At 40.2% G+C, this 27,921-nt stretch overlaps 1 protein-coding gene across 1 annotated transcript; it reads left to right on the top strand.

Annotated features, from left to right (window-relative positions):
- The first annotated feature begins 79 nt into the window (after window positions 1–79).
- ppip5k1a (diphosphoinositol pentakisphosphate kinase 1a) lies at window positions 80–27,666 on the top strand. The gene is made up of 31 exons (XM_083900882.1): window positions 80–176; window positions 4,231–4,709; window positions 4,944–5,139; window positions 6,124–6,214; window positions 6,303–6,388; window positions 7,006–7,160; window positions 7,556–7,657; window positions 9,036–9,197; window positions 9,317–9,438; window positions 9,534–9,635; window positions 9,915–10,001; window positions 10,089–10,164; window positions 10,571–10,680; window positions 10,914–10,999; window positions 11,109–11,234; window positions 12,132–12,253; window positions 12,353–12,535; window positions 12,733–12,874; window positions 13,209–13,432; window positions 13,916–14,043; window positions 14,148–14,262; window positions 14,373–14,480; window positions 15,006–15,134; window positions 15,227–15,358; window positions 15,701–15,794; window positions 17,084–17,209; window positions 21,055–21,105; window positions 21,825–22,004; window positions 23,266–23,403; window positions 23,494–23,607; window positions 23,937–27,666. The coding sequence occupies exons 2-31, from the start codon at window positions 4,566–4,568 to the stop codon at window positions 24,545–24,547; spliced, it is 4,242 nt and encodes a 1,413-aa protein (XP_083757008.1). The 5' UTR covers window positions 80–176; window positions 4,231–4,565; the 3' UTR covers window positions 24,548–27,666.
- Window positions 27,667–27,921: the final 255 nt, after the last annotated feature.

The raw sequence follows: 27,921 nt of genomic DNA, 5'->3' as shown, positions 1-27,921 counted from the left end.
GTGTTGTTGGGTTACGCCCTCTTTAAAGCTCTCTCTTCTCTCATTGGTCATTTTTGACGTTGCTCATCACTGCGTCAAACTGTAACTGAAAAAAAAGTGTCGTTCTGACTGAGGCCAACTGTCAACAGCCCGAGGAAGGGAGCTCATGGCAGCGAAACAAACCTTTACTCGACACTGTGAGTTCATTATTAAATGTCTCTCGCTGATAATAGAAATGTCATCCACTCTTTTCTTGTCTTAAGCGTTAACATGAATTTTAGCACCGGAGCTAAGTATTTGTCTTACACGTAGGCCCCTGTCGTCGTTACGAACACCAGGATACTAGTTAGCTTAATGCTAACAGTGGCCAAATTTAGCTGAATGTAATTACTCTGCCAAAATTGACGGAGGCTTTTGCAAACCGTACGAGGCTTAATAGCGGAGCTACGGTGGAGAGTGAAATGAAAATTGTCTTTTTAAGTGTCATACTACTGTGGCGAACGTGTGTGTACGTGTTTGCATATGTATTGTGTGTGTGTGTGTGTGTGTGTGTGTGTGTGTGTGTGTGTGTGTGTGTGTTAGCAGGGTTCAAAAGTCTGAACGTTTTTAGGGAAGGGGTTGAGTCAGAAAATGTATGTATTCCAAAATTATTTATTTATTTATTTGTATAACACTTTTCGTAATGATGGGGAGATTCTCTCTTTCAGTAAGTCTAGTAAAAATTATTGAGTACAGCAAAACTATTGGCTAAAATGCATGTGACTAGAGGCCTGTATGTGCTGTTTTACTGGAATATAGTGGAAGAAATCAGGTGAAACAGAGGTAAATTGCATTATACTGCTGATTTCAATGGGGAATCATTCATAAATTCCTTCTTATACATTTATTTAAGTAATGGAGAGAGTGCTTACTAGGTTTATTCTCTTGTAACTAGTGACTGCTGTGCCATTATTTGCAGCTCTGATGGTGCTGAGAGATGGAAAATCAAGGGCCTGTTCTTACCTGCCTGTTGAAATCTTATGTTGCGTATTCAGGGTTGAGAGTAAATGGGCTGTAATCTAAGAAAAGGAAATTAAATGTCTGATACGCTTGCTTAAAGAAGCATTGGCCAGGGAAATATTAGTTCTGAGGGTTTTTATATGAAAGGATGAATGTGTCTCTGCAAATTCTGTTATAAATTAGTGGCTTAAGGATGAGGATTATTATACAAAAATAAAGACTTTGATGTGTGATGGGAGCTTTGAACTAGTTAAGGAACTTTGAACTTTTATACTGTGTTGAAGGACAGTGGAGGGCAGCATCACACCTGTTCGTGTGCGGCCTGCTATAAATTATTAGAAATAGAAGACAACGGTGATAACTGCAATCAAGAACTTAAAACTGAGGACATTCAGGACATCCTTTTTCCTGTGTCGGGCAGCATTGCACCTCTGCAGCAAATAATTTGAAGACTCGGCTAAAAAAATTGAAAACTGTAAGCCTTCAGATGGAACAAAGTAGAGTGTGCCCATCACACTCTCTCTCTTTGGTAAATGCACTGTCTTCAGTCAGCTAGTCTGATTAGATGTTGTCTTAACCTAATCTGAATCTCCTCAGTTTTTGTCAAGTAAACAAAGATGTCACTATTATGAACGAGATGAAAATACCTGTAATTTAGTGAAACTGCTCTGTTAGACCAGGTAGCTGTGAGCGTGCCTCAGCAAGGAGTCCTGACTCATCTGGTTCAAGGTGTGGACAGGGTGGGGGCCAAACAAAAATAACAGAACAGCTTTGTAAATATAAATTATATATGTTTTATTATTATTGTTTAATAGGAGATTGTAATATCCTGAGATATTAGACAGAACAAAAAAGACAAAATGTGTCGAGGAAATGTAGTTTTTGTTCTGTCAGCAGGAGATCCCTAAGGCTTTGGACACTTTGTTTACTGTTTCATTTGGCTTCATCTGCCTTGGCTGCTGCTGTGAATAACAATATGTTTTTCTTCTGCAACTAGTCAGACTTGAGTGACTGTGCCTGATGGCAAAGTGGTTTGTTGTTCAGATGTGCGTCTCGTAGCGTGCAGAGGGGTAATGAGTAGTTGAGGACATGACCACTGCCTGTCCTGTCTACACGACTGGCTAATGTTTAGTTACGATAGAAATGCAGAATAGAACTAATGCCTCTGCTCTTTTGTAGCACCAGACTGCAGAGTCAGGGTAAATACAGTATGTCACAGTTGAATAAGTGTTGGAGGTAATTATTGGTCCAGTACATGGATATTTCTGCTTATAATATTGCCACATTGGCTGATATTTTCAATGCCAGATAATGTTGCTTTTTTTTACTGTGCAGTTGAAAGACTCCATTCGAAAGACACCATAGGCATGGACCAATGCTTCTCTAAAAATTAATTATCTATTTGACCATCAGATGCAAATGTTTTAGACACAGTTATATTCACTTTAACCTCTTCTTCTTAACCCCGAGATCGGGGGCAGCGTCAGACGCAGCGACAAAAGCGTCATATAACCCTATCTGACTTTAACAAACACAGACATGCTGCATACCCACAGAAAGTTCAGAAACTCAGCTAAAAGCTCATATAAACCATTCTTATGTCCACGAAACACAGTTAAAACACGATGGATCAAACAGCAGGAGCAGAAAAAAACGTCACCGCGCACACATTGAAAAGCAGCACCGGAGCGTCAGCATGATTATGTAAACAATAAAACACGTGTCAGCTGGACAGCGGAGAATCTACAGATTCCAGCGGTACCATTTTTATCACTCTACGACCAAGATTCACGGATCCAGCCCCAAAATAAGAGCAAAACAACAACTGACTTTCCAAGAAATACAAGCAGAAATGATGCCTTACCATTGCTGTTTATCAAAACAAGCTATTCCCACCGGAACAAAACCACTTCTAATGAAGAACTACACTTTCCAGCATGCTTTGGGAACAAATCCCGGTCTGATTGATCATTACAGAGCGACATTAGATCGTTCTGATTAGAGAAAGGCGAATGTCCGCCTAAATGCGTCATATGCATTTATGTCCTTTTGACTCGCCAATGAAGTGATTCACACACATTTGGAGACCGGGGTCTGATTCTACCGGTTTAGAGGTTTAACACGAGCTGTCAATCACCCTAATTAACTAAGGTAAGCCAGAGCTCTGGCGCTGCGTAACTGAAGAAGCTGCAGACTCACAGAGTTGTTATTACTCATTGCAAAGGAAGCATGGATTTAGAGCGAGTTATCATAATTTTTTTTTTCTTTCTTTTTAGACCTGTTGTGACATATAAATAAAATTAAATGGGTTTTTTAATAATTTGGTACCTAAGAAATCTCAAATGGCATAGATGACGCCCAGACATCTCTTTAATAAAACATCTGAAATGTCACTATGCATATTTGCTTTAAAATGCAAAAAGGTTTTAGGCGAGAGAAAAAAATCCTTCATTTATGCTGTGTTCCATGTACATTTACTCTGACACAGTGGCATCTACAGTGAAACGTACACCTCTGGTGGAATCTCACAAGTGTTATCTGTAGTTTGATATCAAGATAATTCACATAGAGCTTGTAACTGCAGAGATTTACTCTATTTAGTTTTGGCATGTCTTTTTTGAGCAGGGATTCCAAAAAGAGGGTCAGGGAAGAAGAGGTTAATGCCTTTTGCCTTATAATTTTTAGAACTTTAAAAATACTAAAATAACTTTTTACACTCTAGATAAATAAAGTGAGATCTTTTTCCTGACATAATCCTTAACAATGTACAAGATCATAATGCAATTAGTCATTTTAAGACACCATAGCCCCTGCAACTGTAACATCATTTATCTCTTTAAAATAAATCTTTTAAAAGATCTCTTATTTTTTGTGAATGTTCAAAATTGACGTTAAGTCTCAAGCTTTCAGTGATAGATATAATTTGTTGTGGGTGGGCAAATTTTGGTCTAAATAATTTATTTTAAAAAATTGACTTGTTCCAAGTTATTATTTGTCTGGTTTCTTTCTTGCTGCAGAACATGTAACTTTCAGTCCAATGACACATAAGTAATGCCTGACCAATTTATTGATTAGCTGATAAAAAAAAAATTCACAATTAACCTTTAAAAGATATATATTGATATGTTTATTTGTAGATACCTGCTTTTGCTGTTGGAACTGGTGCCATTTCTTCTATGCTGAAAATACTCATTGAAAACATGACATAAAAAGATTTCTTCAATGATGTTAAATGTTTTGTTTCTTTTGTAGAACTATCCGTTTTGCATAAAACTGGAGGAAAGTACTGTCTTCAGACAATTGGATCTTAGGACTCTCATCTGCTGAAGAAGGCCTGTAAGAAACGTTGTGAAACTGCTGAATGAAGAGTGAGAAATTTGATTAACAACATAATAGGAGACGATTGGCCGGTCCTACCCGTCTGCCTTGCATACCCTCATCTCTCAGCTCTGCAATCCAACTTAGGGCGGAGTGGACCTGTCCTTTTTCCCAGACCTTGTGCCCTCCCACTGGTGACCCGCTCTGGCAGCGCGTTGGTGGACGTCGATGGCGTGGTGGGATGCTGAAGGCTGCTGCGGGGGACTGTAATGTCAGAGCCCAACAGCTCGGGTGAGAGCCAGTGTGGCACTCCCAGATTCTTCTTGGGCTGCGAAGATGATGAGAGTGAGGTCTTGGAGGACAGCATGAGGACAGACATGGATCTGTATGAGGACGACGAGGACACAGACTCGGTGGGAGGCTTTTGTCACACAACATACCCTTTATAGTAATTCTTTATAGTCTGTCGGTTCTCCCTGCAATCACAGCCAGCAGGAATGCCACATACCACTAATTTCTCTCAGAAAAGATAAACGGATACATCAATCGCTACTAGAGGTTTAGTCCTTTAATATTAGCAACAAAGCTGTCGTTTTCTTGTTCCTGGCAGACAAATCATAATATGTTGCTCTCTTTCCTCTCCTCAGCCCCCAGAGCAACAGATTATGGTGGGCATCTGCTGCATGATGAAGAAGTCTAAGTCCAAGCCAATGACCCAGATCCTGGAGAGGCTGTGCAAATTTGAGTACATCACTGTGGTCATTTTCCCAGAGGACGTCATCCTCAACGAGCCTGTGGACAAATGGCCTCTGTGTGACTGCCTCATTTCCTTTCACTCTAAGGGTACAATGCACACAAACACATGCTGTACACTGACAGTGCAGTTCACTCTTCCTTTCTGTTCTTTCAATGTGTAGATGCGTAATGGTCTTACCGGACACAACATGTGCAAAGTATGGTGCTCCTTTGAAGAATAAGGATTAGAAGTGCACCAGATAAATAGGGGAACAACACTTTAGGTGTAGAAACAGGGTTAGGTTTTAAAATAATGCATTCCACACAAAGAACTCTGTACAGGTTGGTACTCTGAAAGGGCATTCGTCTCACCCACTTTGTTGAGCTGAAGCAAGAGACGGCAACAAGGCTGACTTAAAAGCCAGCATTTTTAAGTCCACCTGTTTTATTGACTCAAAAGGTGAGACTGAGAGGGTCCAAGAACAAGACCAGTGACTTATGAACAGAGTTTTTAGCACGTACCATTCATAAAACGACAGACTAAGGGACAGGGTTAGGACCAAGGCTGTGGTACTTTTTTTTCCACTGCTGAAAGGGGTTTCCATGATAATCTAAAAATCTGCCATTTTTTCTGATAAAGAGACCTTGTCGAGGAGGCTCTTGCACTCTGGATAGTCTCTATTACACCAGGAGGGATCCCCACAGTCCTCAGATTGATCCTTTCATGGATCAGTCTGCTAGCTTCTCTGCGTGAGGGGATGAATCATTTCTCCATGTGCTTGTGACATTAGATCCCTGCGTATTGGCAGAGGCCAATCGTTGTGTCAGCCAACCAGTGTTTCGATGGCCATTAAGGTGCTATGAAGATCATCGACAACCCCTCCTCCTGTACCCCCTGGAGGGATTAGATTTATTGGAGGGGATAAAGAAGATAATTGTTATTCTACACAATTAGTGTCTCTTTTGTCCGCATTTTGATTCAAGTCATCTGTAGGATGTATTTTAAATCATGTCTTCCATAGGTGTCTTGAATAACTTCTTATGAAAAGTCTTAGCTTATTTTGTTGCATTATTTCAATCCATGTAAACCAGGCTTCCCACTGGACAAAGCAGTGAGCTACGCTAAACTTAGAAACCCTCTGCTCATCAATGACCTGAACATGCAGTACTACATACAGGACAGGTAAGGGTACATGCCTTAACTTCATATTATTGTATTCACAAAGGCTAGAGAATGTATAATTGTGTATCTATTTTGTATATTTTAACAGGAGAGAGGTATATCGCATCCTGCAGGAGGAAGGTATTGATCTGCCGCGCTATACTGTGCTGAATCGTGACCCAGATAAACCGGATGGTCAGTGTGCTTTAAATACTTGCATTTTAACACTTTAAATTCTATACTTATATAGTATAGTATAGAATTTTTGACGTTTTGAACATATCTTAAGAAATTCTTAAATTATGCAGAGATTATTATACAGTATAATCAGGGAGTATAGTAATGTGAGTGTCAGAGTATGATTGGGTCAAATTTAAACCGTTTATACTTAGAAAAATATAGTTATAGTAAGCTTTGTTCATACATGCTGCCCAGTACTATCGGAGAAGTATTGAATTGACACTGTGGAAAGCTGAGCGCCGTTGGTAGAGGTTTGTCAAGTCCCTTCTCTAGTTTAAGACTGCATTGTTTTTATTTCAGCTTGTGGGTAAATATAGTATCAAATGTAAAACAGTCATCAGTGTCCCATGCTTAAGTGCTATGGTATGAAGTTACACAGAGACAGTCCCTGGTGTCATGAGCCATTAGATGTTTTGAATCACTACTGTTGAGTAATGGAGAGTGCAGGGCTGCAGTCCTCAGAGTGAGACAGCGCAAGAATAAACACTGATCGGTCTGACGTCATCTGTGTATATCATTGTGACAAAAAGGTTTTCGCGCAAACACAAACATGTGCTCCATGTGTTTCTCAGAGTGTAACCTGGTGGAAGGCGAGGACCACGTGGAGGTGAATGGAGAGATATTCCAGAAGCCTTTTGTTGAGAAGCCTGTCTGTGCCGAGGACCACAATGTCTACATCTACTACCCCACCTCTGCTGGTGGAGGCAGCCAGCGTCTTTTCAGAAAGGTTGTTTTTCTTTCTTCTACAAGTCCTGAAAGTTGCAACTAATTCAAATGTTTTGCACTGCAAAGTAGCATTTCTTTCAAAGCATTCAACTTTTCCCACAACAGTGATCTCATGGCCATTACACTAACCCCCCATTTTAAATCTTATTAATCAGGCAAAATAGGATAAGACCTTCAAAAGCATGTGCAAGCATTTATGAAAAACACTGCTTTAAACCAAAGATATATTTTGAAATCTGTATTTAAAAAAAAAAAGAAAAAAAGGTGTAAAATTGTTAGACACAACTTTGAGCAGCAACCTAACCACACGTACCTGTGCCATTTACTGTTTTCAAACTTGGAGCTGCAAAGCTATATTTAGACAGTAATTTGTTCTACTCCCTGTTATTTGTGCAGATTGGGAGTCGGAGCAGTGTGTACTCGCCAGAGAGCAGTGTGAGGAAGACGGGCTCATACATATATGAAGAGTTCATGCCAACAGATGGCACAGATGTTAAGGTACAGTATTGATTATTCTCAAAGTAACTCACTTCGAAAATGTAATATGGAACTTGTAAAGGGAACATAATTTATTTTGTCTGAAATGTCAAGGTTCCATTTCATCGGGTTTTTCCCATTGACTGTATTATAAAGCTCACTATTGGGGCTCCGCTGGAGCTTCTAGGCTACCTGAAATACCAATAAAATGCACCTGGTTCTTGGTTACTCACAAACTAATATACATAAAGATGATAATTATAATAAAATATATTAATTTGTGGAACTGTTTAAAGTGAGGTAAAAGAGTGTGGTGACTTTGTGTGAAACAGCCAAGTGTTTCTCTAGATCAGTTCTGCGTCTTTCAACTTCTCCCTTAGGGGTCACCACAACGGATCATCCGTTTCCGTCTTACCCTAACCCCCATGTCCTCTTCTGTTGCACCAATGCCACTGTGGTTTTCCTCTGCATTCTTTGAAAAATAAAAAATAAAAATACTAGGGCTGTAAAGTCAAAGTCGACTGGTCGACTAATTGGTCGACAGGCTCTGGCTCGACCAAAATTGTGATTGGTCGACTAATTTTTATTTATTTATTATTTTTTTATGGTGAATTTCATTAGGAGGAAAGTACCGCATGCTTATAGGGGTGTTTTACAGCACCCATGCTTCACAGGTAACAGCCTGTCTTCAGAGAACCCCCCCCCCTTGTTTTCTACTATTTTGGTTTAGTCCAGCCCAGTGGGTTGTTGTCGCTCCGTGGCTCATGAGCGACAGACAGATTAGCGTTGCCATTAATTAGAAGTGAATTTTGAGCTTTTCATGTGAGGCTACAGTCAGTCCTCCTGTCGCACCCCTGTCAAAGACATCAGCAGTGGCGCAGCATTTTTCAAGTAGATGACGGTAAAAAAACAGTTTGCTTTTCACAGCTCTACTACAAACATGACATATCATTTAAAAACGCTAAGCTAAGGTTGCTCCGTCCGTTTTGAGTATGAACATATCAGAATTATTAGCATATTTCAATGTTTTAGTCTAATAATCGTTGATTGGTTTTATTACTGCAGGCGCACCTGCCCGCAACAGCGGCAGCGTCCCGCGGTCTATTTTTTGTCTCAGCTGTGAAGCTGAGCTGCTCTGTTCAGTCTCGCTCCGTATTCCTCAACAGTTATTGTGCTGATATTAGTAGTTATTTCGGATATCACGGGCTATAGTATTGCGCAGATGAACATAATGCAAAACTCTGTCAGAGCCGTTAGACGCTGTTGAACTCCAGCCGCGGCTGCGGCTCCCCGTCGATTAGTTGATTTTTGGTCGAAATTTCAGGGCTTTAGTCGACCAAGAGTTTCTTTGGTTGATTACAGCCCTAAAAAATACTGATGAAAATAACTGGTTTCTAAGGTGTACACTGTGGGACCGGACTATGCTCATGCGGAGGCCCGTAAGTCGCCAGCTCTGGATGGGAAGGTGGAGAGAGACAGTGAGGGAAAGGAGGTCCGCTACCCTGTCATGCTCTCTGCCATGGAGAAACTGGTGGCCCGTAAGGTTTGCCTTGCATTTAAGGTGAGCAAAGGCATCCTGCTGATGATGTAGTGTGATTGGTCTCTGTTTGTCATTCTTTAATTGTTAACTGATGCAGTTGCATCTCCACATCACTGAATGGCATGTGTTCTCCTCTACAGCAAACTGTCTGTGGCTTTGACCTTCTCAGAGCCAATGGTCACTCCTATGTTTGTGATGTCAATGGATTCAGTTTTGTGAAGAACTCAATGAAGTACTATGACGACTGTGCCAAAATCCTTGGGTATCTATTTGTTTTGTCATTCTCTGTCCTTGTCTTGTTTACTCTTTAGCTTGAGCTGGCTTTAGTTCATTTATCATGTCTTTACTCCTCTTTAGGAACATTGTGATGCGTGAGCTGGCTCCTCAGTTTCAAATTCCTTGGTCCATCCCTACTGAGGCAGAGGACATCCCTATTGTTCCCACCACTTCAGGGACAATGTGAGTTGCAGTAGAACTTGAAAAATTTCCAGTGGTGGTGTGACCAGTATATTTCATATTAAATCGGTTGAACCTGTAATTATAATTATGTAAAAAATTCATGTTATGAAGTTGATTTAATGAGATGAATATCCGTTGTATAGACCTTCATGCAGAGTTCTGCTTAATTGTTTTATTTTCACAAAATCATTCACTCACTTTAGCAGATACTATTATTTTAAATATGTTTGTAGTTACAATTTTTTTTTTTGTTTACTTGTTTTGTCTTGCACTCTTCAGGATGGAGTTGCGCTGTGTCATTGCTGTCATCCGACATGGAGACAGAACGCCTAAGCAGAAGATGAAGATGGAAGTACGCAACCCCATGTATGTAAAATCTGTTGTTGTTTTTCCTTTAATTGCAGTTTATTTCTCTTTTGATTATTTGTGAAGCCATGTTTTTGATTTGTCCAGGTTCTTTGAGCTGTTTGAAAAATATGGAGGTTACAAAACAGGGAAAATAAAGCTGAAGAAGCCAAAACAACTTCAGGTAACAAAGAGTCACACAATATAATATATAAGTATAAGTAACCTACTGTATATTCCAGTCCCAGAATTGAAACATTTTATATCATCAATCCTGTTTGATTCAACAACAATTATCAGTGGTCTGAGATAGTAATTTATGTACTTCTGAGATGGTTCTTATCATCCTTTCTCAAAATATTCACATCCCAGCCTGGTCAAAGCCAGTGTGTCCTCATGCAAAGAAGACACATTGGCCTCATTAGTCAATTGTCTTTCTTTTTGACCATTTGGTAGCAGAGTACTTAATGATTCACCCCCATCTACATGTCATCTTGAAAGCCTCCCGAGACTGCCCAAACAGAAAGTCTGTGCTGCTTTAACTTTGTGTGAACATGTACAATGTCTCTGACAGCTTTTTACTTAATCAGGAGGTGCTGGACATCACACGGCAGTTGTTAGCAGAACTTGGACAGCACAATGACTGTGAGATAGAAGAGAAGAAGTCCAAATTAGAGCAGCTGAAGACTGTTCTGGAAATGTAAGTAACAAGACAACTGGTTTGCTTGTTTAACCATCGTCCCCAAGACAATATAACCTGTAGTTATAGTTAGTTTGTGTACTGGAGGAAATTTGTGCAGTTCAGTTATATATTTCTTTTTGTATCAAACTAACATTATAGTAGTCATTATAGACAGATAATTGTTAGGTAGAATACAACCATTTTTATACATTAATGAGTCTGAATTTGTTTTATTTTTTAATGCTACAAAGGTATGGCCATTTCTCTGGGATCAACAGAAAAGTGCAACTAACCTACCTGCCCTATGGGCAGCCCAAAACCTCAAGTGAGGAAGAAGGTAGGAGCATTTTCTTTTCACCTTCTACTTAAAATCTATGTTACCAAGCTACAAGATGTTCAAAAATTTGAAGTGGTTATGAATTGTTTTCCAAAAATTCTGTTTTTAGATACACGGAAGGAAGGTCCATCTCTGCTGCTGGTGCTGAAGTGGGGAGGAGAGCTGACTCCGGCTGGCAGAGTACAGGCTGAGGAGCTGGGAAGGGCTTTCCGCTGCATGTACCCTGGGGGACAAGGTGAGGTGCATCTTTGTGCTATTTCTGCTGAAACAATGTCACATACTCATGCGGCCGTTAACTGCATCTCAAGATTATATTGCTATTTTAATTCACATTTTTTTAATTACATTTTTTAGAAGTTGGGGGTTAAACCCATCTAGTAATAGTTTCTGTAATTATAGGCTTTGGCCACGTATTAATGAGCCTTTAAGGCTCCATTCACGTCACACACAGGTCTGAATGTGTCCTCAGTTCAGATCACAGAGAGCACATGCAAAGGTGGTTTGAGTTTACATGTGGCCACATTCCTGAACTACATGAATGTGTAGCACAGATTAGAGCCCACCCTCTCATCTGACCTGCGTACAGATTTGTGTTTTTATTTGTTTTTGTTTTTTTGTGTGCAGTAATTAGCGCTTGTTACATAGGCATTTCTGCTGTCATAAAAACATATGCTTGTTGTCAAAACAGTCATTAATTCACATGAGAGGTGAAAAGAAAGACAGAATATGGGTTAAGGGTTAAGGGTTGAGAAACCCTGCTTTAGAACAAGGTTTTAATCAATGAAAACCTTGACAAGAAAAGTGACACTTCAGAAAGGCAAAGCAAATAATCATAGGATATTTAAGAAGGATCAGAATGGCAGCGAGGATGCAAAAAGTTCAGCAAGAGAGTGTGTACCAATACGAAGTGTTATGGAAGATCAGATCCTCTACACACACAATAATAATAATGTAATAATTGCAGTGTAGTTTTGTCTGTATTTAATCATCAAATAAATGAATGAACTCTTCAAGCATTCATCTCAAGTTCATTCTTGAAGAGCAAATTTGTACCATGCCCTTCCTACGTCAGGTGAACTTAAAACCAGCACACGGATTATGCACTAATATTTTGGGTTCTGTGTTTTTGTAGGTGACTATGCTGGATTTCCAGGATGTGGGTTACTGCGGTTACACAGCACCTACAGACATGACCTGAAGATATATGCGTCTGATGAAGGCAGGGTACAGATGACAGCGGCAGCTTTTGCAAAGGTATGCAGTGTGCAGAGAGCAGGTTGTTCAACCTTCTCATGTGAAAGTTTGATTCCAAAACCTCAACTTGTTTTTGGTTGATGTTGTTTATGTGAACAGGGTTTGCTGGCTCTGGAGGGTGAGTTGACACCCATCCTGGTGCAGATGGTTAAGAGTGCCAACATGAATGGGCTGCTAGACAGCGACAGCGACTCACTGAGCAGCTGCCAGCACCGTGTCAAGGCCAGGCTCCACGAGATTCTGCAAAAGGACAGGGACTTCATCGAAGAGGACTATGACAGGGTGATTGATTAATGCGTTCAGTGGTTTTGACACATGAAGAACTTATTTACCTCTGCCAGTGGGGCTAGCAGGAATATGAAAAATGCAATGAGCCAAATTGTATCAAACTTAGTGTGGGGATGGTGACTCAGACCAGGAATCAACCTCTTGCTGTATTTGTTCTGCTGTATAATTTTCTCCTTTTCTTTGTGTGACAGCTGGCCCCGACCTGTAGTGACTCTTTAATGAATTCAATGAAGATGGTCCAGAACCCAGTGGCCACATGCGACAAGGTCTATGCCCTCATTCAGAGCCTCACTTACCAAATCCGCAAAAGAATGGAGGACCCCAAATCAGCTGGTGAGTTAATTCCCCTGTTGGCACAGATCTTCTGAACTTCTGAACTTCAACAGTCTCATCTGTATTTTGTACTGTATACAGTATTAAACAATTGTTAGCATCCAACACCCAAAACTAAGACATTGCACAGGTAATTGTGATCATTATGAGCATGATGATTTAAGTATTTTGCCCAAAATATTGTTGTGCCTATGTAAAGCCTAACTGAAGATATTCAGTCTTGTCAAATGTTTAGTTGATCAATTTCAAACAGGTCACCAATGGGTTCCTGATGCTTAACAACAGTAATTATTGGTTCATATTAAAACTATTCATCCTCCCTCTTGTCTCAAAGACCTACAGCTGTACCACAGTGAAACACTGGAGCTGATGCTGCAGCGCTGGTCCAAACTTGAAAAAGACTTCCGCATGAAGAATGGCCGCTATGACATCAGTAAAATACCTGACATTTATGACTGTGTGAAGTACGATGTCATACACAATGCCTCTCTGGGCCTGGAAGACACACTGGAGCTGTTTAGGTTGTCTCGAGCTTTGGCCGACATTGTTATCCCTCAGGTGAGAGATGGGGACAGGAAGGAGGGAATAAAGAGGAGGAAAGGTAGATGTTAATAGAGTAAAATTTCAAAGCAATATTGAGCATTTTGTGCATAAGGTCGTTTTTTTTTTCTTTTTGTCTTTTGTAAGAGTCCAAGATGAGTTTAGATAACCAGAAGAAAAGCCAAATAACCATTTAAACATTTAGCTACTCATTTTATTTTTTTTATTTCGAAGTGTGTGCAGTCCTTCACATGTAAAAGTTGACAAAAAGACATGAAGGGGAGTTCAGTAATCAAACTGAGACATTTTAAGTGTTGGTGATTAATAATTAAATGTTGATACATTTGAACTACTTATTCTCTCTTAAAAATAAAGGTATTTGCTAATCAGTGTTAAAATTAATGTTTTAAAATTCACTGTTTTTCACAATATTAACTAAGAAAGAAATGTCACTAATTTTACAAGTTCAGCAGCATTGTTGTGCTTTTTTTGTGGTTTTAGGAATATGGCATAAATAAAGCAGAGAAATTGGACATAGCATATGCCTACTGCCTCCCACTGGTCAGAAAGATTCGGCTTGACCTACAGAGGACCCATGAGGATGAGTTTGTCAACAAACTACATCCTCTGTGAGTTTGATTAGTTTTGTTGTTGTAAAAAAAAAAAAAAAAAAAATTGCAGTCGGACCTCTTGAGAAAAAAAAAATGACATTGTGAAATTGACTTGTTTGCAGGTACTCTCGTGGAGTCCTGTCTCCTGGACGCCATGTCAGGACACGTTTGTATTTCACCAGTGAGAGTCACGTCCACTCCTTGCTCAGCATTTTCCGCTATGGAGGCTTGCTTGATGTAAGAAATCAACTCGAGAGAGAATGTTAAATGTTTTTTATGGGGGGTTATAGATGAAGCTGAGGTTCTCTCTCTCTGTGTGTGTGTGTGTGTGTGTGTGTGTTTAAAAGGAGGAGAAGGACCAGCAGTGGAAGCGTGCCATGGATTACCTCAGTGCTGTCTCTGAACTTAACTACATGACTCAGATTGTCATCATGCTATATGAGGATAACAATAAGGTAGCAGGGTTTTTATTATTTGTGTTATTTACTTTGCTATTTTACCATATGGCCGACATTTCATTCATCCCAGTAGCACCTGCCTATCTGATCATTTGTTAGTGAGTAAATGCACACATTTTTAATTTGTAAATTTAGAAATTGTAGATTTACAAATCGGTGCACAACAAAACATGAGACTTGTATGAAGCAAGGAAAGATGACACTTATACACATTTTCCCAACTTTGAAGAATCCGTTAAAACAATGTTTGTAGAGTGTAGAAATGCTTTTATGACAATGTACCCGTTTAGTAACAATGGTCGTTTTAAAGCATATATAACCAATATTTAGGAACCAAAGTATCATCAAATGTAGACCTGGGTTGTGTCACTGTACAGCTGCTTAATTTTTTGTATACAACTAGGACATTTTATATTCCTCAAATTCAAATACTAGAAAATAAGTAATTAAACTTGATGGTCATGTGGGGTGATGGTTCAGACAATTTTTAAGAATATCTCAAACACCTCTGTTCTTCCAAAGGACTTGGCCTCTGAGGAACGCTTCCATGTCGAGCTTCACTTCAGCCCAGGGGTCAAAGGTGTTGAGGAGGAAGACAACGCACCCACTGGCTTTGGCTTCAGGCCCGCTTCTGCAGAAGTAGCACGACAGGTATTATCACGTCCTAACGTTTTCATCAATATTCTGCACGTAATCTAGTCTACATAATTTGTTCTCTTCATTTGCTCACTCACAACGAGCAGAAAGAGACGGACCTTGGCAGTCTAGAGGACCTCTCTCGAGACGAGACGGACCGTCCTGGGCCGCTGTCCGAGCCTATCACTATTCAGAAGAGGTCTCCACTTGTACGCAATCGTAAAACTGGATCCATGGAGGTGAGTATCACTAACTTAATGCACATAATAAAGCATTGCGAAATCTTGTTACTGAAATCGGTTTTAAACCACCTTCCATTGTGAGCTTGCAAAGATACAGCACAATTTATTATCAAATATTAAATTACTAACCTCAACAGATATGGTATAATTTTCAGTAACTTATTAATCAGTTATGTTTTATAGGTCCAAACTTTTATGGTTTTGGCCTTTCCTGTTGCCCAAAATCATATTTCACTACACAATTTAGCAGCCATTATTGGAGACTGCTTTATGTAGTATCATATATGCCATATATTCCTGTTAATTAGTGTGTGTGTGTGTGTGTGTGTGTTCTGCCAGGTCCTGTCAGAGACGTCCTCATCTAAAGTAGGCAGCTATCGCCTCTTCTCTTTCTGCACACGTCAGTCTCCTGAGATGAAGCAAAGTGGATTAGGTAGGTCTCATCATGTCCTGTTTCCATAGCAACCATTTATAAAAACGATGCAAAATGAATCTTTGAGAGGTGCAACTGTCGTTGGACGACTTTTGACTTTCGGAGAAAAGTCCAACAGTTAGTGCACATGACACTGGGAGGCAGGCAGGCAGACAGATGCAAATATACCTGTATTTGTTGCTTGGAAGAAAAATACTTTCCAAATACAATATGTGCTGACATATGATGAAACTAAATCTGAATTTCATACCAGTCTTTTTACATTGATTTGTACTTGAGAATAATCCAGTTTGAGTGGATGTAATTAAGAATGTTTGGGTGACATCTTCACTCATGTAAACTAAACATAATGAAGATCATAGGCTTTATATTATATCTATATATCTATTTAATTCACATGCAGCATGTCTTTTGATACAACAATAAGTTGTTTTCATCAATCAATTAACAAATCTCAGATGAAGGAAAAGCAATGGTGGAAATCCGTTATCTGTTTTTATTTTTTTTTGTTAAATACATTAATTAATTCAATGAGGCTGCAGCAACTTTTGCATAATGCAGCTCCCAGGTTTTTGTTGCTTAATTAAAAATGGATGCTAAAAAAGCACAACCCCTCAAAACGCCTTCTTCCATGTGCTTCTTAAGCATGCTGCATGTGAATGGTCCCTTAAACTTTTTACAGGTCCACACATTAAAATGTACATTGTCCCTTTTCCATGGCAATGAACCTCAAGCCTTTCCTTTTTAACACTTCAAAAAGGGGGGGTTGAAAGTAATGAGAGTCATAAGGACGTCAAGTTTGTTTGTTATCCTTTTCCTCTGAGCTCTGTTTTTGAAGTTGAAAGATGCAAGGAAAATGTAAAGTAGATGCGAACACACTGCAAACAGCCAAAGTTCAGTCTGTTTTTTTTTCCTCCTGCCTCTTGTGAGGAGTGAAAAATATAGAGAGGGAGATCTTGGTCTAAGTCGTGTGGCCTCTTCTGGGTTCTTGAATCTGTCTGCCTTGCCTGCCTTTTTTCAGTTTTTCTGTCTCTTTTTCTCTCCTTCTCAGATTCTAATTGATTCTAGTTGTTTTTATTCAAGCCTAGTTTATACTACATGATTTCCAGCCCAAATGTTCCAGTTTCTTACGAAAGCCTCCAGTGAGTGCTTCATTGTCGGTTGCTTTGTGCGAACTCATCAAAGAGATGATTCAAAAAAGCCACCCAGCAATCGGGTCATGTAGTGTGAACTGGGCTGCTTAAGCATGTTATCTAGCTGTGACTAACCCCCCCGCCCCCCCCTCGCAGGCTCTCAGTGCGCCGGGCTCTTCAGCACCACTGTCCTAGGTGGCTCCTCTAGTGCCCCTAATCTGCAAGACTACGCACGTGCACACCGCAAAAAATTCTCCACTGGCAGTCTGTCCTACAAAGACGGTACGTGTTTGAGACCTCACCAAACTGCACAGGGTTTATAGAAGATCATTTTCTTACACACTGACCTAAAATCATTAAAATACTGTGAGTTGGACATCGGCATCAAAACCCTGCGAAGTAATTGGGCACCTTGAATAAAATAGGTAGAAATGTGCACTGTAGATTATGTTAAGTATTAAGTGTTAGTAGTGAAGTAGTCAGACAATATCTAAAATCACAGAAGAACATATTCAGAAAACTCACCACTCTATTGTTGTAGTTTAATGTTCTTTTCAACAATTTGGGGATTTATAGACTGGATGTAAATGAGTTTAAATTAAATTAAATTAAATTAAAATAAATAAAAAGATTCATTCTTAATAAGAAGAACAGCTATGAATATACTTTACCAAAAGACAGAAAAGGCACAGTTGTAACTAAAATATAAGATATGTTGATAGAAATATATGCCAATAGAACAGCCGTTTTATCCCATTTACGTGACGCATCATCAAATGAAACTTTTACTCAAATTAAAAAAGCGTCATAATAGTCATCTGTGCCACTGGAAATCTTCGACATACACCACTTTCGATATACATGCTGACTCATGGCCAGTTCAGTTTTCTAAACCCAATATACATTGTTCACCAATTTTGTTGGACGTTAGAGGTTTGATATATTTTTTCCATTTCTAAACATACATTTTATGATTTCCTTCAGAGCTACAGCATGTACATTATAAAGTAGCTGTTCCGTTTGTGTTAATTCACAGCCCTTCATTCCTAAAATTATGATTTCCTGTGTTATTTTCTATCTTGCATGCTCCATGGCTGCATTTACCTCTTATTGCAGTCTTTCAGTTTCCATTTCTCTTATTGAGACTATTTACTAAAGAAACGTATATCTCCCAGAGAAAATGTGATCATCTTTACATTCTCATGATACACCAATATTTCAGCCCTCTGCTGATATCAGGCAAACATTTTTAACATTATACATGAATTACAATTATGAATTGTCAATATTCAGGGCTCAACAATGCATCACAACATGGTCAACGTTCTTGGCCACAATTGTGTGGCTGAGGTAACGTCTGTTGTCCAGTAGGCGTCAGTGTGGTGTCATACAGAGTTTCTTTCCTCTCAGCCTTCATCCTCCTGGTTGTCTCACATTGCCTCGCGTTTTGGTCTTTGTCATCCATCTTGTTATACCATCATTTTCAAGAATCAAATGAAGTATTGTATTTTCCATGCAGTCAGTTTGCCTGAATCGCAGTGTAGCAGTGCATGCTCCTCTGAGTGCAGCGTTGGTTTCATGCTTTTTGAATTTTTTTCCATGCCGAAGCACCAGTCAGGTTCACACAGTTGGTATTTCTCATTGTTGTCTTTGTGTTACAGAACATGACACCAGTCAGAACATTGTCAATTTAAGTGGGCTTGTTGTTAAGATTTGTCAGTTAGATTTCAAGAAGTAAAATGAAAGATAACCTGAATAACTTGGGTGACTTCAGTTGCACTTTGTGTGCTCGGATCCAAATGATGGGCTTTTTTCTGTGTCTTGTCACCTCCTAAGCTATAACCATTTTGTTTCACTTGGTCATCTGTGAATGTTCCATCTGATTCTTGATCCGCAGCCACCCTTACACATCTCCACATTTTTAACATTATGGAACCTGGTAACAGGTAGTTTGACATTAGGTACAGACCATTTTTGACATTAGGTGCCTGGTTACAGGTATTAACCTCAGATATTTCTAATTCTTAAACCACTCTTTTTACACAGTTTCGTCCACATTGGAAGAAAAAAAGAGAAATGATTAAACAATGATTACTGTGGCTCATAGTAACACTAGTGATTTTTTTTTTTATTTCCTCAGAGTTGTTGTCTATGCCGGCAGTAAAACGATTTTCTGTGTCGTTTGCAAAGCATCCGACTAATGGTACGTCTGCTTCTTTCAAGTATTTTTCCACTCCACCTCCCTTTGTCTTGCATGTCAGTTTATTTTTACCTTGGGTTTTTTGTTTTCACATGGCCCTCCAGCATACCAGGTTTCCATTTTAGTTTTTTTGTTTTCTAATTATTGACATTTTTTTCCTCATATGCTTTGGATTGTTACTTTTCTAACACAACCTGACATTCTCTTTCTAACCAGGGTTCCCACTGGTCATTCAGTTTGTGAATTAGTACGACGGGGAATGTCAACAAATTTTACAGCTGCATCATTGTAGTGATGCACAAAACACAGCCATCTTTACACTGCTTTTACCCATGATGAAAAGCATTAGATCTCAAAAATGGAACATTTTCTCAATTAAAATCTGTTTCTGTCTTTTATAACAATTAACAAGAAACATGCTTGTAGGCTGTGATCATTTCATCTCGTCTTTATACATTAATGATAATATACCTCATTAAATCACAGTGAACATGTGATTTCTATTGCCTTTGCGTTTCATGTATTCAGCCCATAGTGATTTATTTTTGATAGTATTTGTTGTGTCTTGCAGTTTGTCTATTTGAGGCCAGTTTAACTTAGATTCAGCACAGTCTCACTTCTCTTTGTTTGCTTGAGTTGTTAAAGTGATGGCATCAGGTTAGGATCAGTCAGTATGTTCAGGTCAGCTGATTTATTTTTTATTTTATTTTTTTTAATATGAAACTTGTTTCTGCAATCAGAGCAGCAGAGTGGACACACCCAGTATCTGTAGTGTGAAAGTTGATTTCCCTGTCACCGAGACTGTATACTGTGTAATGTCATACAAATCATACAAAGGTCCAAAAAGGAGCTGCCCCTGGGCCATAACTTGACTAACAGCTCCATTTCTCCTCAGTTAAAAAAAAGTCTGGGAAATGAAGGTAATATCCACTGTAGGTCCAGTATGGCTGTCGTCAATGTTTCTAATGAAAGAACAAATCATGTTTGGTTGTGAAGCAGTCACCATGCCCTGTTGCCACTAGTATTGATATCGTCTTCACTATGGGCCACAAGGGCCACTGCACTTGTTTATATTGCATGATGGATACATGTCACATCACACAATGCCTTTGTCATTCACTGTAAATTAAATGTAATGCAACACGAGTAATTCACACTAAACGATCTAAAAAGATCTGTTTGAAAAAATTTAAAAGTTGTTTATAAACTACTGTTAGATTACCATTTCAGAATGAAACAAAGAACTAAAAAGAGCGCTTAAATTGGGTAGTTGAATTCCAGAAAGTGGAGCCTTTATTTTGTAGAGAGGTTAGGTTCTTTTTGAACAGTGTGAAGGCTCAGCCTAAATGTGTCTTAAAGATATTGGCTTTAGCACAGGTCATCATCTCCCAGTGTTTTGTGATCCGAACTTCACTTGAACTGTACTGTTTTCAGTACACAGTGGTTCAGTATTTTCAAGATTTGAAAAAAAGAGCAAAAATTCAATTATTATTAGTGATGAAATGTGGTGTAATTTTAAGTATTTTTTTTTTTTTTTTTTTTTTTTTTAAGGTATTGCGTTGTTCTGAGTTACACTCAGTACCTTCACGATCCGGCATTTTTCCCTCTTTCTGCTATCTGAAGACTATTAAACAGATTTAATGGACAGTAGTAGTCAGTTGGGATTTTGTTTATGCTTTTAGTCTCTGCTTTTGAATTGAATAGTTGAACATTGAAGAGCTGTCTGTTTTTTGGTCTTGGTATTGTGTATTGGTGGCTAGTTCTTGTGAGAGTCATTCTTAGAGCGAGAGCTGTGACATGTATGCACAGCTGTCCGATCTCTATTCTTCAGAAATGATACAATTACCCCACATAATTAACACTTGAAAAGCCATTCATGCTACACATACACACAGTGTTTTTGTCTTACATGTGTCATTTACCACAGGAACACAAGATGACACATCAGTGGCTCCACCTCTCTGGAGCACTGCAACAGGTATGGCGACCCCCATTGATGCAGTTTTGTGTTGGCACCTGCTCCAGCTTGGTCTGAGTGTCTGAAAAGTGATATAAAATGGTGGAAAACAAAATGTGTCTGTACCATGCCTTATTTATCTGCATCTGCAGTGTTCCTTTGGAGAGGGGGCTGAGAGGCGGCTCTTATTTTGGGCTGTGCTGCTTCCTTTAAATGTCCTATATCACACTTGCTCCCTTGTGAGTTTACATTACAGATTAGAGCAATTCAATTGGTAGTGTAAACATTTTAAAGGAGTAGTTGAGAAACTACAGAGGAGCAATATTGTGTTTTTTTCCTGGGTCTGAGCTTCTCTGAAGAGCTGGATTGTTTCATTTTACAAAAAATTGCTTGAGATGAGTTTGCTGTTTCCTGATTGTTGGCTGTTTGGGAGACAGCCTTGATAAGCTGTTGGCTTAATTTGCAGTACTCTTGATACATACTCACACACACACACACACATATAAACACAAACATTTCGCCTTCCTCCTCTTTCTTCTTTGTCGTATACCTACCTACTTGCTCCACTCTCCTATTTCCTCTCATCTGTATTGTACTTCGCTCCTTTCCTCCTTCCGTTCTTGCTTGCTTATGTCCTATTTTTTCATGTCCGTTGTACTGCTCCTCCTCCTCCTCCTTCCTCCTCCTCCTCCTCCTCCTCCACTGGTGTGTTCTTCCTTGCTCTCCCTCTTCTTCCTCAGAGCCCTTTGAAGAGCACCATGTGGCCCAGTTGTTGAGGCCTTTCTCCACCGACCTCAGCCTGGGCCGCCGTCACACTCTGGACAGGGCGTTGGCCCACCACCTCCACCAGTGCTCCTACCACCTCCGCCTCTTTCGAAACTGGCTCATCTCCGGCCAGGACCCTCTAGAGTACCTCTACGGTCAGCCCCTGGCCCTGTCCTCCATACCCCCAGCCTCATGCCCTGTCCAAGCACTGCTCACGGTTTAGTTGGGACTGTGCTTGTTCTGTGGTTGACTCTCGTGCTTTGCCTTTTGATGTTTCTGCATGCTTGCCTGTGTCTGTGGTCATGCAGATTGCAAGCTGGAGTGGTGTGAGCTGTTTTGGCACTTTTGGGCCATTTATTTATTTGCCAAATGCAACATTGATTCTCCCCCTTTGCAGTGGTGTCAGCTGCCCAAATCATCTGTAATCTAAACCCTCAGATTTATTTTTTCATGAAGCCTCATAGGTTCTTAAACCCTGTAAGGCTAAAGCAACCCCAAAGTAATATAAAGTAAACGATGTACATTCCCCCAAACAATGTTCATGAGTCTACATTAGTACACATAGTTGTGCATTTTTGTGGGCTTTATTGTAACATTTTCATGTTTAAGTGACACACCCTCTTTCCATTAAGATGTCTCTTTACTTTCAGCTGTAAGCAGACAACGTATCATCACCATCCTGCCCCTCCATGTCATATAAAGACAGAACCTGTTCATCTCCATCACATTCAACCTTGGATTAGGCTGTGTTTCACATTAATTTGAATGCCAATTGCCCCCCTTTCCTGACCTTAACCAGCATGTGATTCCTGCCTGTCTGCTGTACACGTGGCTAACTCACACCCTGTGCAGATGAACACTGTACAAAACATCCTCTTTGGAGGATTTAAACAAGTGAGGCAAGCTGTGGTTTGACGCTTTGTGAACGGCTCTGGTGAAATGCGGCTTGTTTATAAACTAACAGTGGATGAGGTGATGAGATGTTTGGACTTGAGCTGTGGTCTGGACAGCTTTGACCGCTGTGTGCTGCTGTTAGAGTTGCAGCCTGTGTGAGCAGAAAGGCAGACGTCGTGTGTTTTGGAGACCTGCTTGCTTTTGCGAATGGAGCCCGATGTTTGGCTCATGTAGACTTGTTTAACCAGTTGATATGGTGTCATGTTGTCTTGGCTTTTAGCATGGTTTTTGCTACTTGCCTGTGTGGAAATGAACCAATGAGGCTGGTGGGAGTTCACAGTGGGTTTGGTCCCGTCCAGAATCATGAACAGGATTTTTGAGCACTGTGTTGAGGTGTAGTTTATGGTTGGCAATGGTGCATAGGTGTCAGATGACGTGGATCTGCTTGCTCCTCCTCTGAGAGCCTTGTCAAGCTGAGGGCTGATGTGCCTGCGGGCGTCATGTTTTTCTCCTCTGCCGCAGGCTTTGAAGGCTGCTCCATGGTGCCCTCCATCTATCCGCTCGAAACACTGCACAACTCGCTGTCGCTAAAACAGGTCAACGAGTTCCTCACAAAAGTGTGCGAGAGTGCCGGGGACCCACAGAGCAGGACGACCAGAGGTTAGACGACGAACCTAGATTTCATGTGATTTTTAAAACGGTGCCATTATTGCTTCTTAACATGACCTGTGTTCCTGTTTTTCCCTGCAGCTCTGACAGCCATGTTTGGCACACACAACAATCCATCCGGAGAGTCTTGCATGCCTCAGAGAGTCCTTTCTTCTTCCATCTCTCTCAGATCACGTTCTGACAGACCTCCTTGGTGTGAGTATCACAGCAGTTGCTTGTTCACACCAAAATTCTACCTTCCTTGGTTTCCCTCCTTGAGCTGTCGCAGGTTTAGGTGTCTGTGGACTGTTTATGGTATTGAAGTCACCCTTTGCAGCCTGTTTTTAAATTATTTTACAGTAACGTTATCTGCCACCTGACAAACACAGCAAAACACATAATGATCTTTCTCTTGCAAGTCTTTCCCCCAGCAATAGACATTTAAGATTGATAGTAAAAAGACAAGAAAAAACACTCTGTTCTCTATTGTTTTTTACTCATTCCCTCTCATACTCCCTCTGTGGGTTTGTTTTCTGTCTCTGCAGACAGCAGTGGTCCATCCAGCACAGTGTCCAGCGCTGGGCCGTCTTCTCCCACCACAGCTGACACTTCACCACGCTTTAGTTTCAGTGATAAAATTTCCCTGACCCCTCAGAGCAGTGAAGAAACCCACTCCTCTCAAAACGCTTCCACTCAGCCAACGTCTGCCGTTGGATCACAGGACCTTGACCCAGCTTGCCCTGCTGTCTCAATCCCTGTTGAGGCCCCTTTGACTGCAGACAACTCACCAGAAGATGACGTGGTGACTGGTCACCTGCCAGATCATCATCTGCTTGAAGAGCCAGAGGTGACCTCGGGCTCTTTGGATTCTCTAATTCCAGATGCTGGCCTGAGGCCAGCCTGTTCTGCTTTAACTGAGCTTGCTCTGGGCCGAATGGAGGGTTACTGCCTGCCAGGCTCTCTTCCTGTACTGCTGGAGCTCAGAGAGAGCAGCAGCGAGGCCGGCTCCAGCTCCCAGACTCCCCAGTCTCCTGAAGGACCTGATGAGTTCTTTGACACCCAGGAGTCCATGGAGCTATGGACGGACAGTCCAGAAAGCCTCCCTCCTCCTGAGACGCCTGTAGAGCCTGGAGCCACTCACCCAATGAAGCCATAGGGTGAAAAACTACAGAACATTATACTACATATATATATATAACAGAAACTAATGTGTTTGCATCACACAGGATTCGTTCTTGTTGTCAATCATGAGCCAACCAAGCCTCTCCTCTATTCTAACTTACTGTGTGTTGTAACTAGTGCTGGACGGTATGACCAAAAAAATGTATATCACGGTATTTCTCAAAATTTCAACGGTTTCGTTTTCATGGTATACAAAAATATTTTTTTATGCATGAGCATAAGTGAGTTCTCCAGCAAGAGAGAGGCACAGTAAGGTGTGGGGGCATATGTGTGTGTGTGTTTGCTCATATGCAAGTGGTCGAGTGCAAGAGAAATCCAAGTGCATGTCTGTTAACGTAACTGTATACATTCTTGCCACTTGTTTTCTCCTAAGGTGGTGGAGTAAATTGATCATTCCTTACTACAAGTTACTACAACATGTTACATGTGTGGTGCAGCTGTGAAAAGGGCTAACCAACAGTGTTCTGCTGCGCCGTGTTCCATTTTCCATATATCTTGCGGTATACAAAATTCATATCATTAAAAAAAATCGGTATGAACCGGTCTACCGCCCAACACTAGTTGTAACTACGTGCAGCTAGCTGGTCCTCACATTCGTCCCTGTTTTGGACAAGCGTGATGATGCCATAATATGTGCTGTTTGTTCCCTTTTAAAAAGCACATTGCAGACGCAGCAGTAACATCACTGAGCCTCCTCTGGACAGGCCACTGGCTCGGTCCATTTGTTTCTGAAGATGTAGCAAGCAAGTTCTTTTAAGGTCAAGTTTTATTGTTTAATGGGGGTATATGTATTCAGTCATAAAATGACCATCATACATCGTCAGAGATTAGGAAAACATGTAAAATACTGGCCTCATTGATATTAATGGTTCCAGTTCATTCACAATTTCTGTTTTCATGTGTGGGCCGCAAACCGTTTTAGTTTGGGGTTCTGGTTTGTTGCACCATGTATCTAATAATGCAGCTCAGAGCATTTCAACACTGGGTTTGTCAGCAGAGTCATTCAAACACAACAACCTACAGCTATGGGTTAGAAATGCTACCAAACCAAATTAGTGTCTGAAAATGAGGGTCTGCAGTGGAGGTTTGTTAAAATATAGATGGCTGAAAGTGAAGGCTGTCACAGACGGATATGCTGGTGTGGATCATTTTCTCTTGGGACAGGGAAGCAAAACGGAGCTCCGGCTTAGGTTAGCTAATGCTTTATATTAAATGTATATTATATTCCTACAGTTCATTTTTGTCACCTTGCCGTCTCCTCTCATGTTATAGTTCTCGTGCTCTGAGGCAGGTGGACTTTCACTTACTGACACATGAAAGTGAACCAAATAGCTTCAATGTTTATTAAAAAAAAATCAAACATGGAACAGTGCTACACTGAGTTGCACTGTGTTAAGTGCAAGTGCAGCTCCATGTTTCTTTGTGTGGGAAACTTTAGTGACCACAAACAACCGTTACTGTAAACTGTTGGACAACAACTTTCCCTAAAGCTGCATTTGTTGATATTTGGCCACTGGGGGAAGGAAAACAAACGCACACCCTCGAGGTTTTTTCACCCCTGGAATATTCTCTGTTATTAAAGTGTCACATTAGGTGCTCCAGCAATTCTTGAGAAAAAAATCCAGGCAACTTAAGTGCGAGATGTTCCACTTTATTCAACAACTCTTTGTTACTGTAGTCTTATACGTCTGTGAGTGTTTTCACATTGAATCGAGTTGATTTAGTTAATTCATAGTGATACTAAAACTTAATTGATTTAACATACTGTTATACTTTCTTCGCTTGAGCATGTATTCTGGGACAGCTGCAGTAGTTTGAGTTTTAAGACATTTTTCCCTGACTTTGGGGCAGCCACAGTTTGTTGATGAGCTTTGCCGTTTGTGCCATGTTTGTTGCAGGAATGACCTGTAGACTTGCTGCTTTTATAAGAAGCACAGACAGTGACTTGCAATTAGAAACTGACATGAAACACAGTCGGTGGCTGGTCTGTTCTTCATCATACGTCTGTCAGTCTGTCCTGCGAGTATCGCTGGTGGCTACATCTTTTGTAACCTGTAATCGGGATTTATTTGTTCATGATGAGTCATTTCTGCCAGTTGAATGTGTACGTTTAAAATGGAAGTAATCTCCAGGTCAACCACGTGTGTGCACTGCTTACTGCCAAAGTCTTTAAGCCTCATCGAAGATTTAATATAATCAGATGTAGAGAAAAATATTTATTTTGAAATTACAGCTTGAAAAGAAAAACCTGGTATTTTTATTAGCCACATATTAGATATTTAATTGCACCAGAGCTATTGTATATTTTTGTAAAATCACCTCACATTTTGGGAAAATGTAAAAGCTAATCTCATTTTACCTCTGAACAAACAGGTTTTACATTCAAGCAGCTTTATTATGGCAAGCAATTATATGTAGCAGGTATGTGTGTTCGTGTGTGTGCGCGTTTGTGTGTGTGTGTGTGGGGTGGTGTGCGGGGGTCAATGCACACATGCTTGAGAAGCAAACACAGAGAACGAATATACTGATTTGCAAATCTGTGTTTATTTCATGTTACAGTGCAATGAACTGTAGTGGTGTAAAATAAGAGTTGGTTAAAAAAAACATGACACCATAGTCGGCGTGTGCATGTTGTTGAGCTCGCTGTTTTTTGCTGTTTGTGTAGCAGGTGCTGATGATTCCTTCACACAGATCAAGAATAAAAGCGCAAATATTTTTTCACCTCCAGTAATGCTGATCATCTTTGTTTGATTGGTTTTAAGAAGCTTATCATTGTCTTAAAAACAGCATTATTCTGGGAGTTGAAACATGGGAAAATTATCTGTTCTGTTTAAAAGGACTTTATTTGAAACTTGTACAAATGGCTTGAGATCTGTGTGCAGCGGCGGACAGACTGTGACTGTTTACATGGACAGCAGTATTCCGACATTAAGGAGATCTAATTAAGTTACTGCCTCGTGAACGGCTCTTTCTGATTACGTTACGTAAGCGGGAAAATGACTGCAATATGCTTATAGCAATTTATGTCAACACAATCTGAATGTTTTAATCAGAATACGGTCAACTGTTGGTTTAATAATGTAATTATGTAGTCTAACCTTAACTGAATGAAAGAGTAAAATAAAAACAATATTCTCATATTTCTATGATCTTTTCTACATTTACTGTTAAAATAATCTGATGTCATCTTGTAAAACTAACATCTTCTCTTGTAACCACACACATTGATGCAGTTCTGGTGGTTCAACACTAGAGGTCAGCAGAGATGAGCTCTGGTGAAACATGAGTAGCCTTTTGTAAATCAGCTTTTCTTGGCTTAATCTAAGTCTTGTCATGCAGGTTATAATA

This window comes from Microchirus variegatus, assembly GCF_963457635.1.
Source record: "Microchirus variegatus genome assembly, chromosome: 14".
NCBI lineage: Eukaryota > Metazoa > Chordata > Actinopteri > Pleuronectiformes > Soleidae > Microchirus > Microchirus variegatus.
The sequence above is the reverse complement of the archived record's forward strand: the minus strand, read 5'-3'. Positions and strand labels throughout refer to the sequence as shown.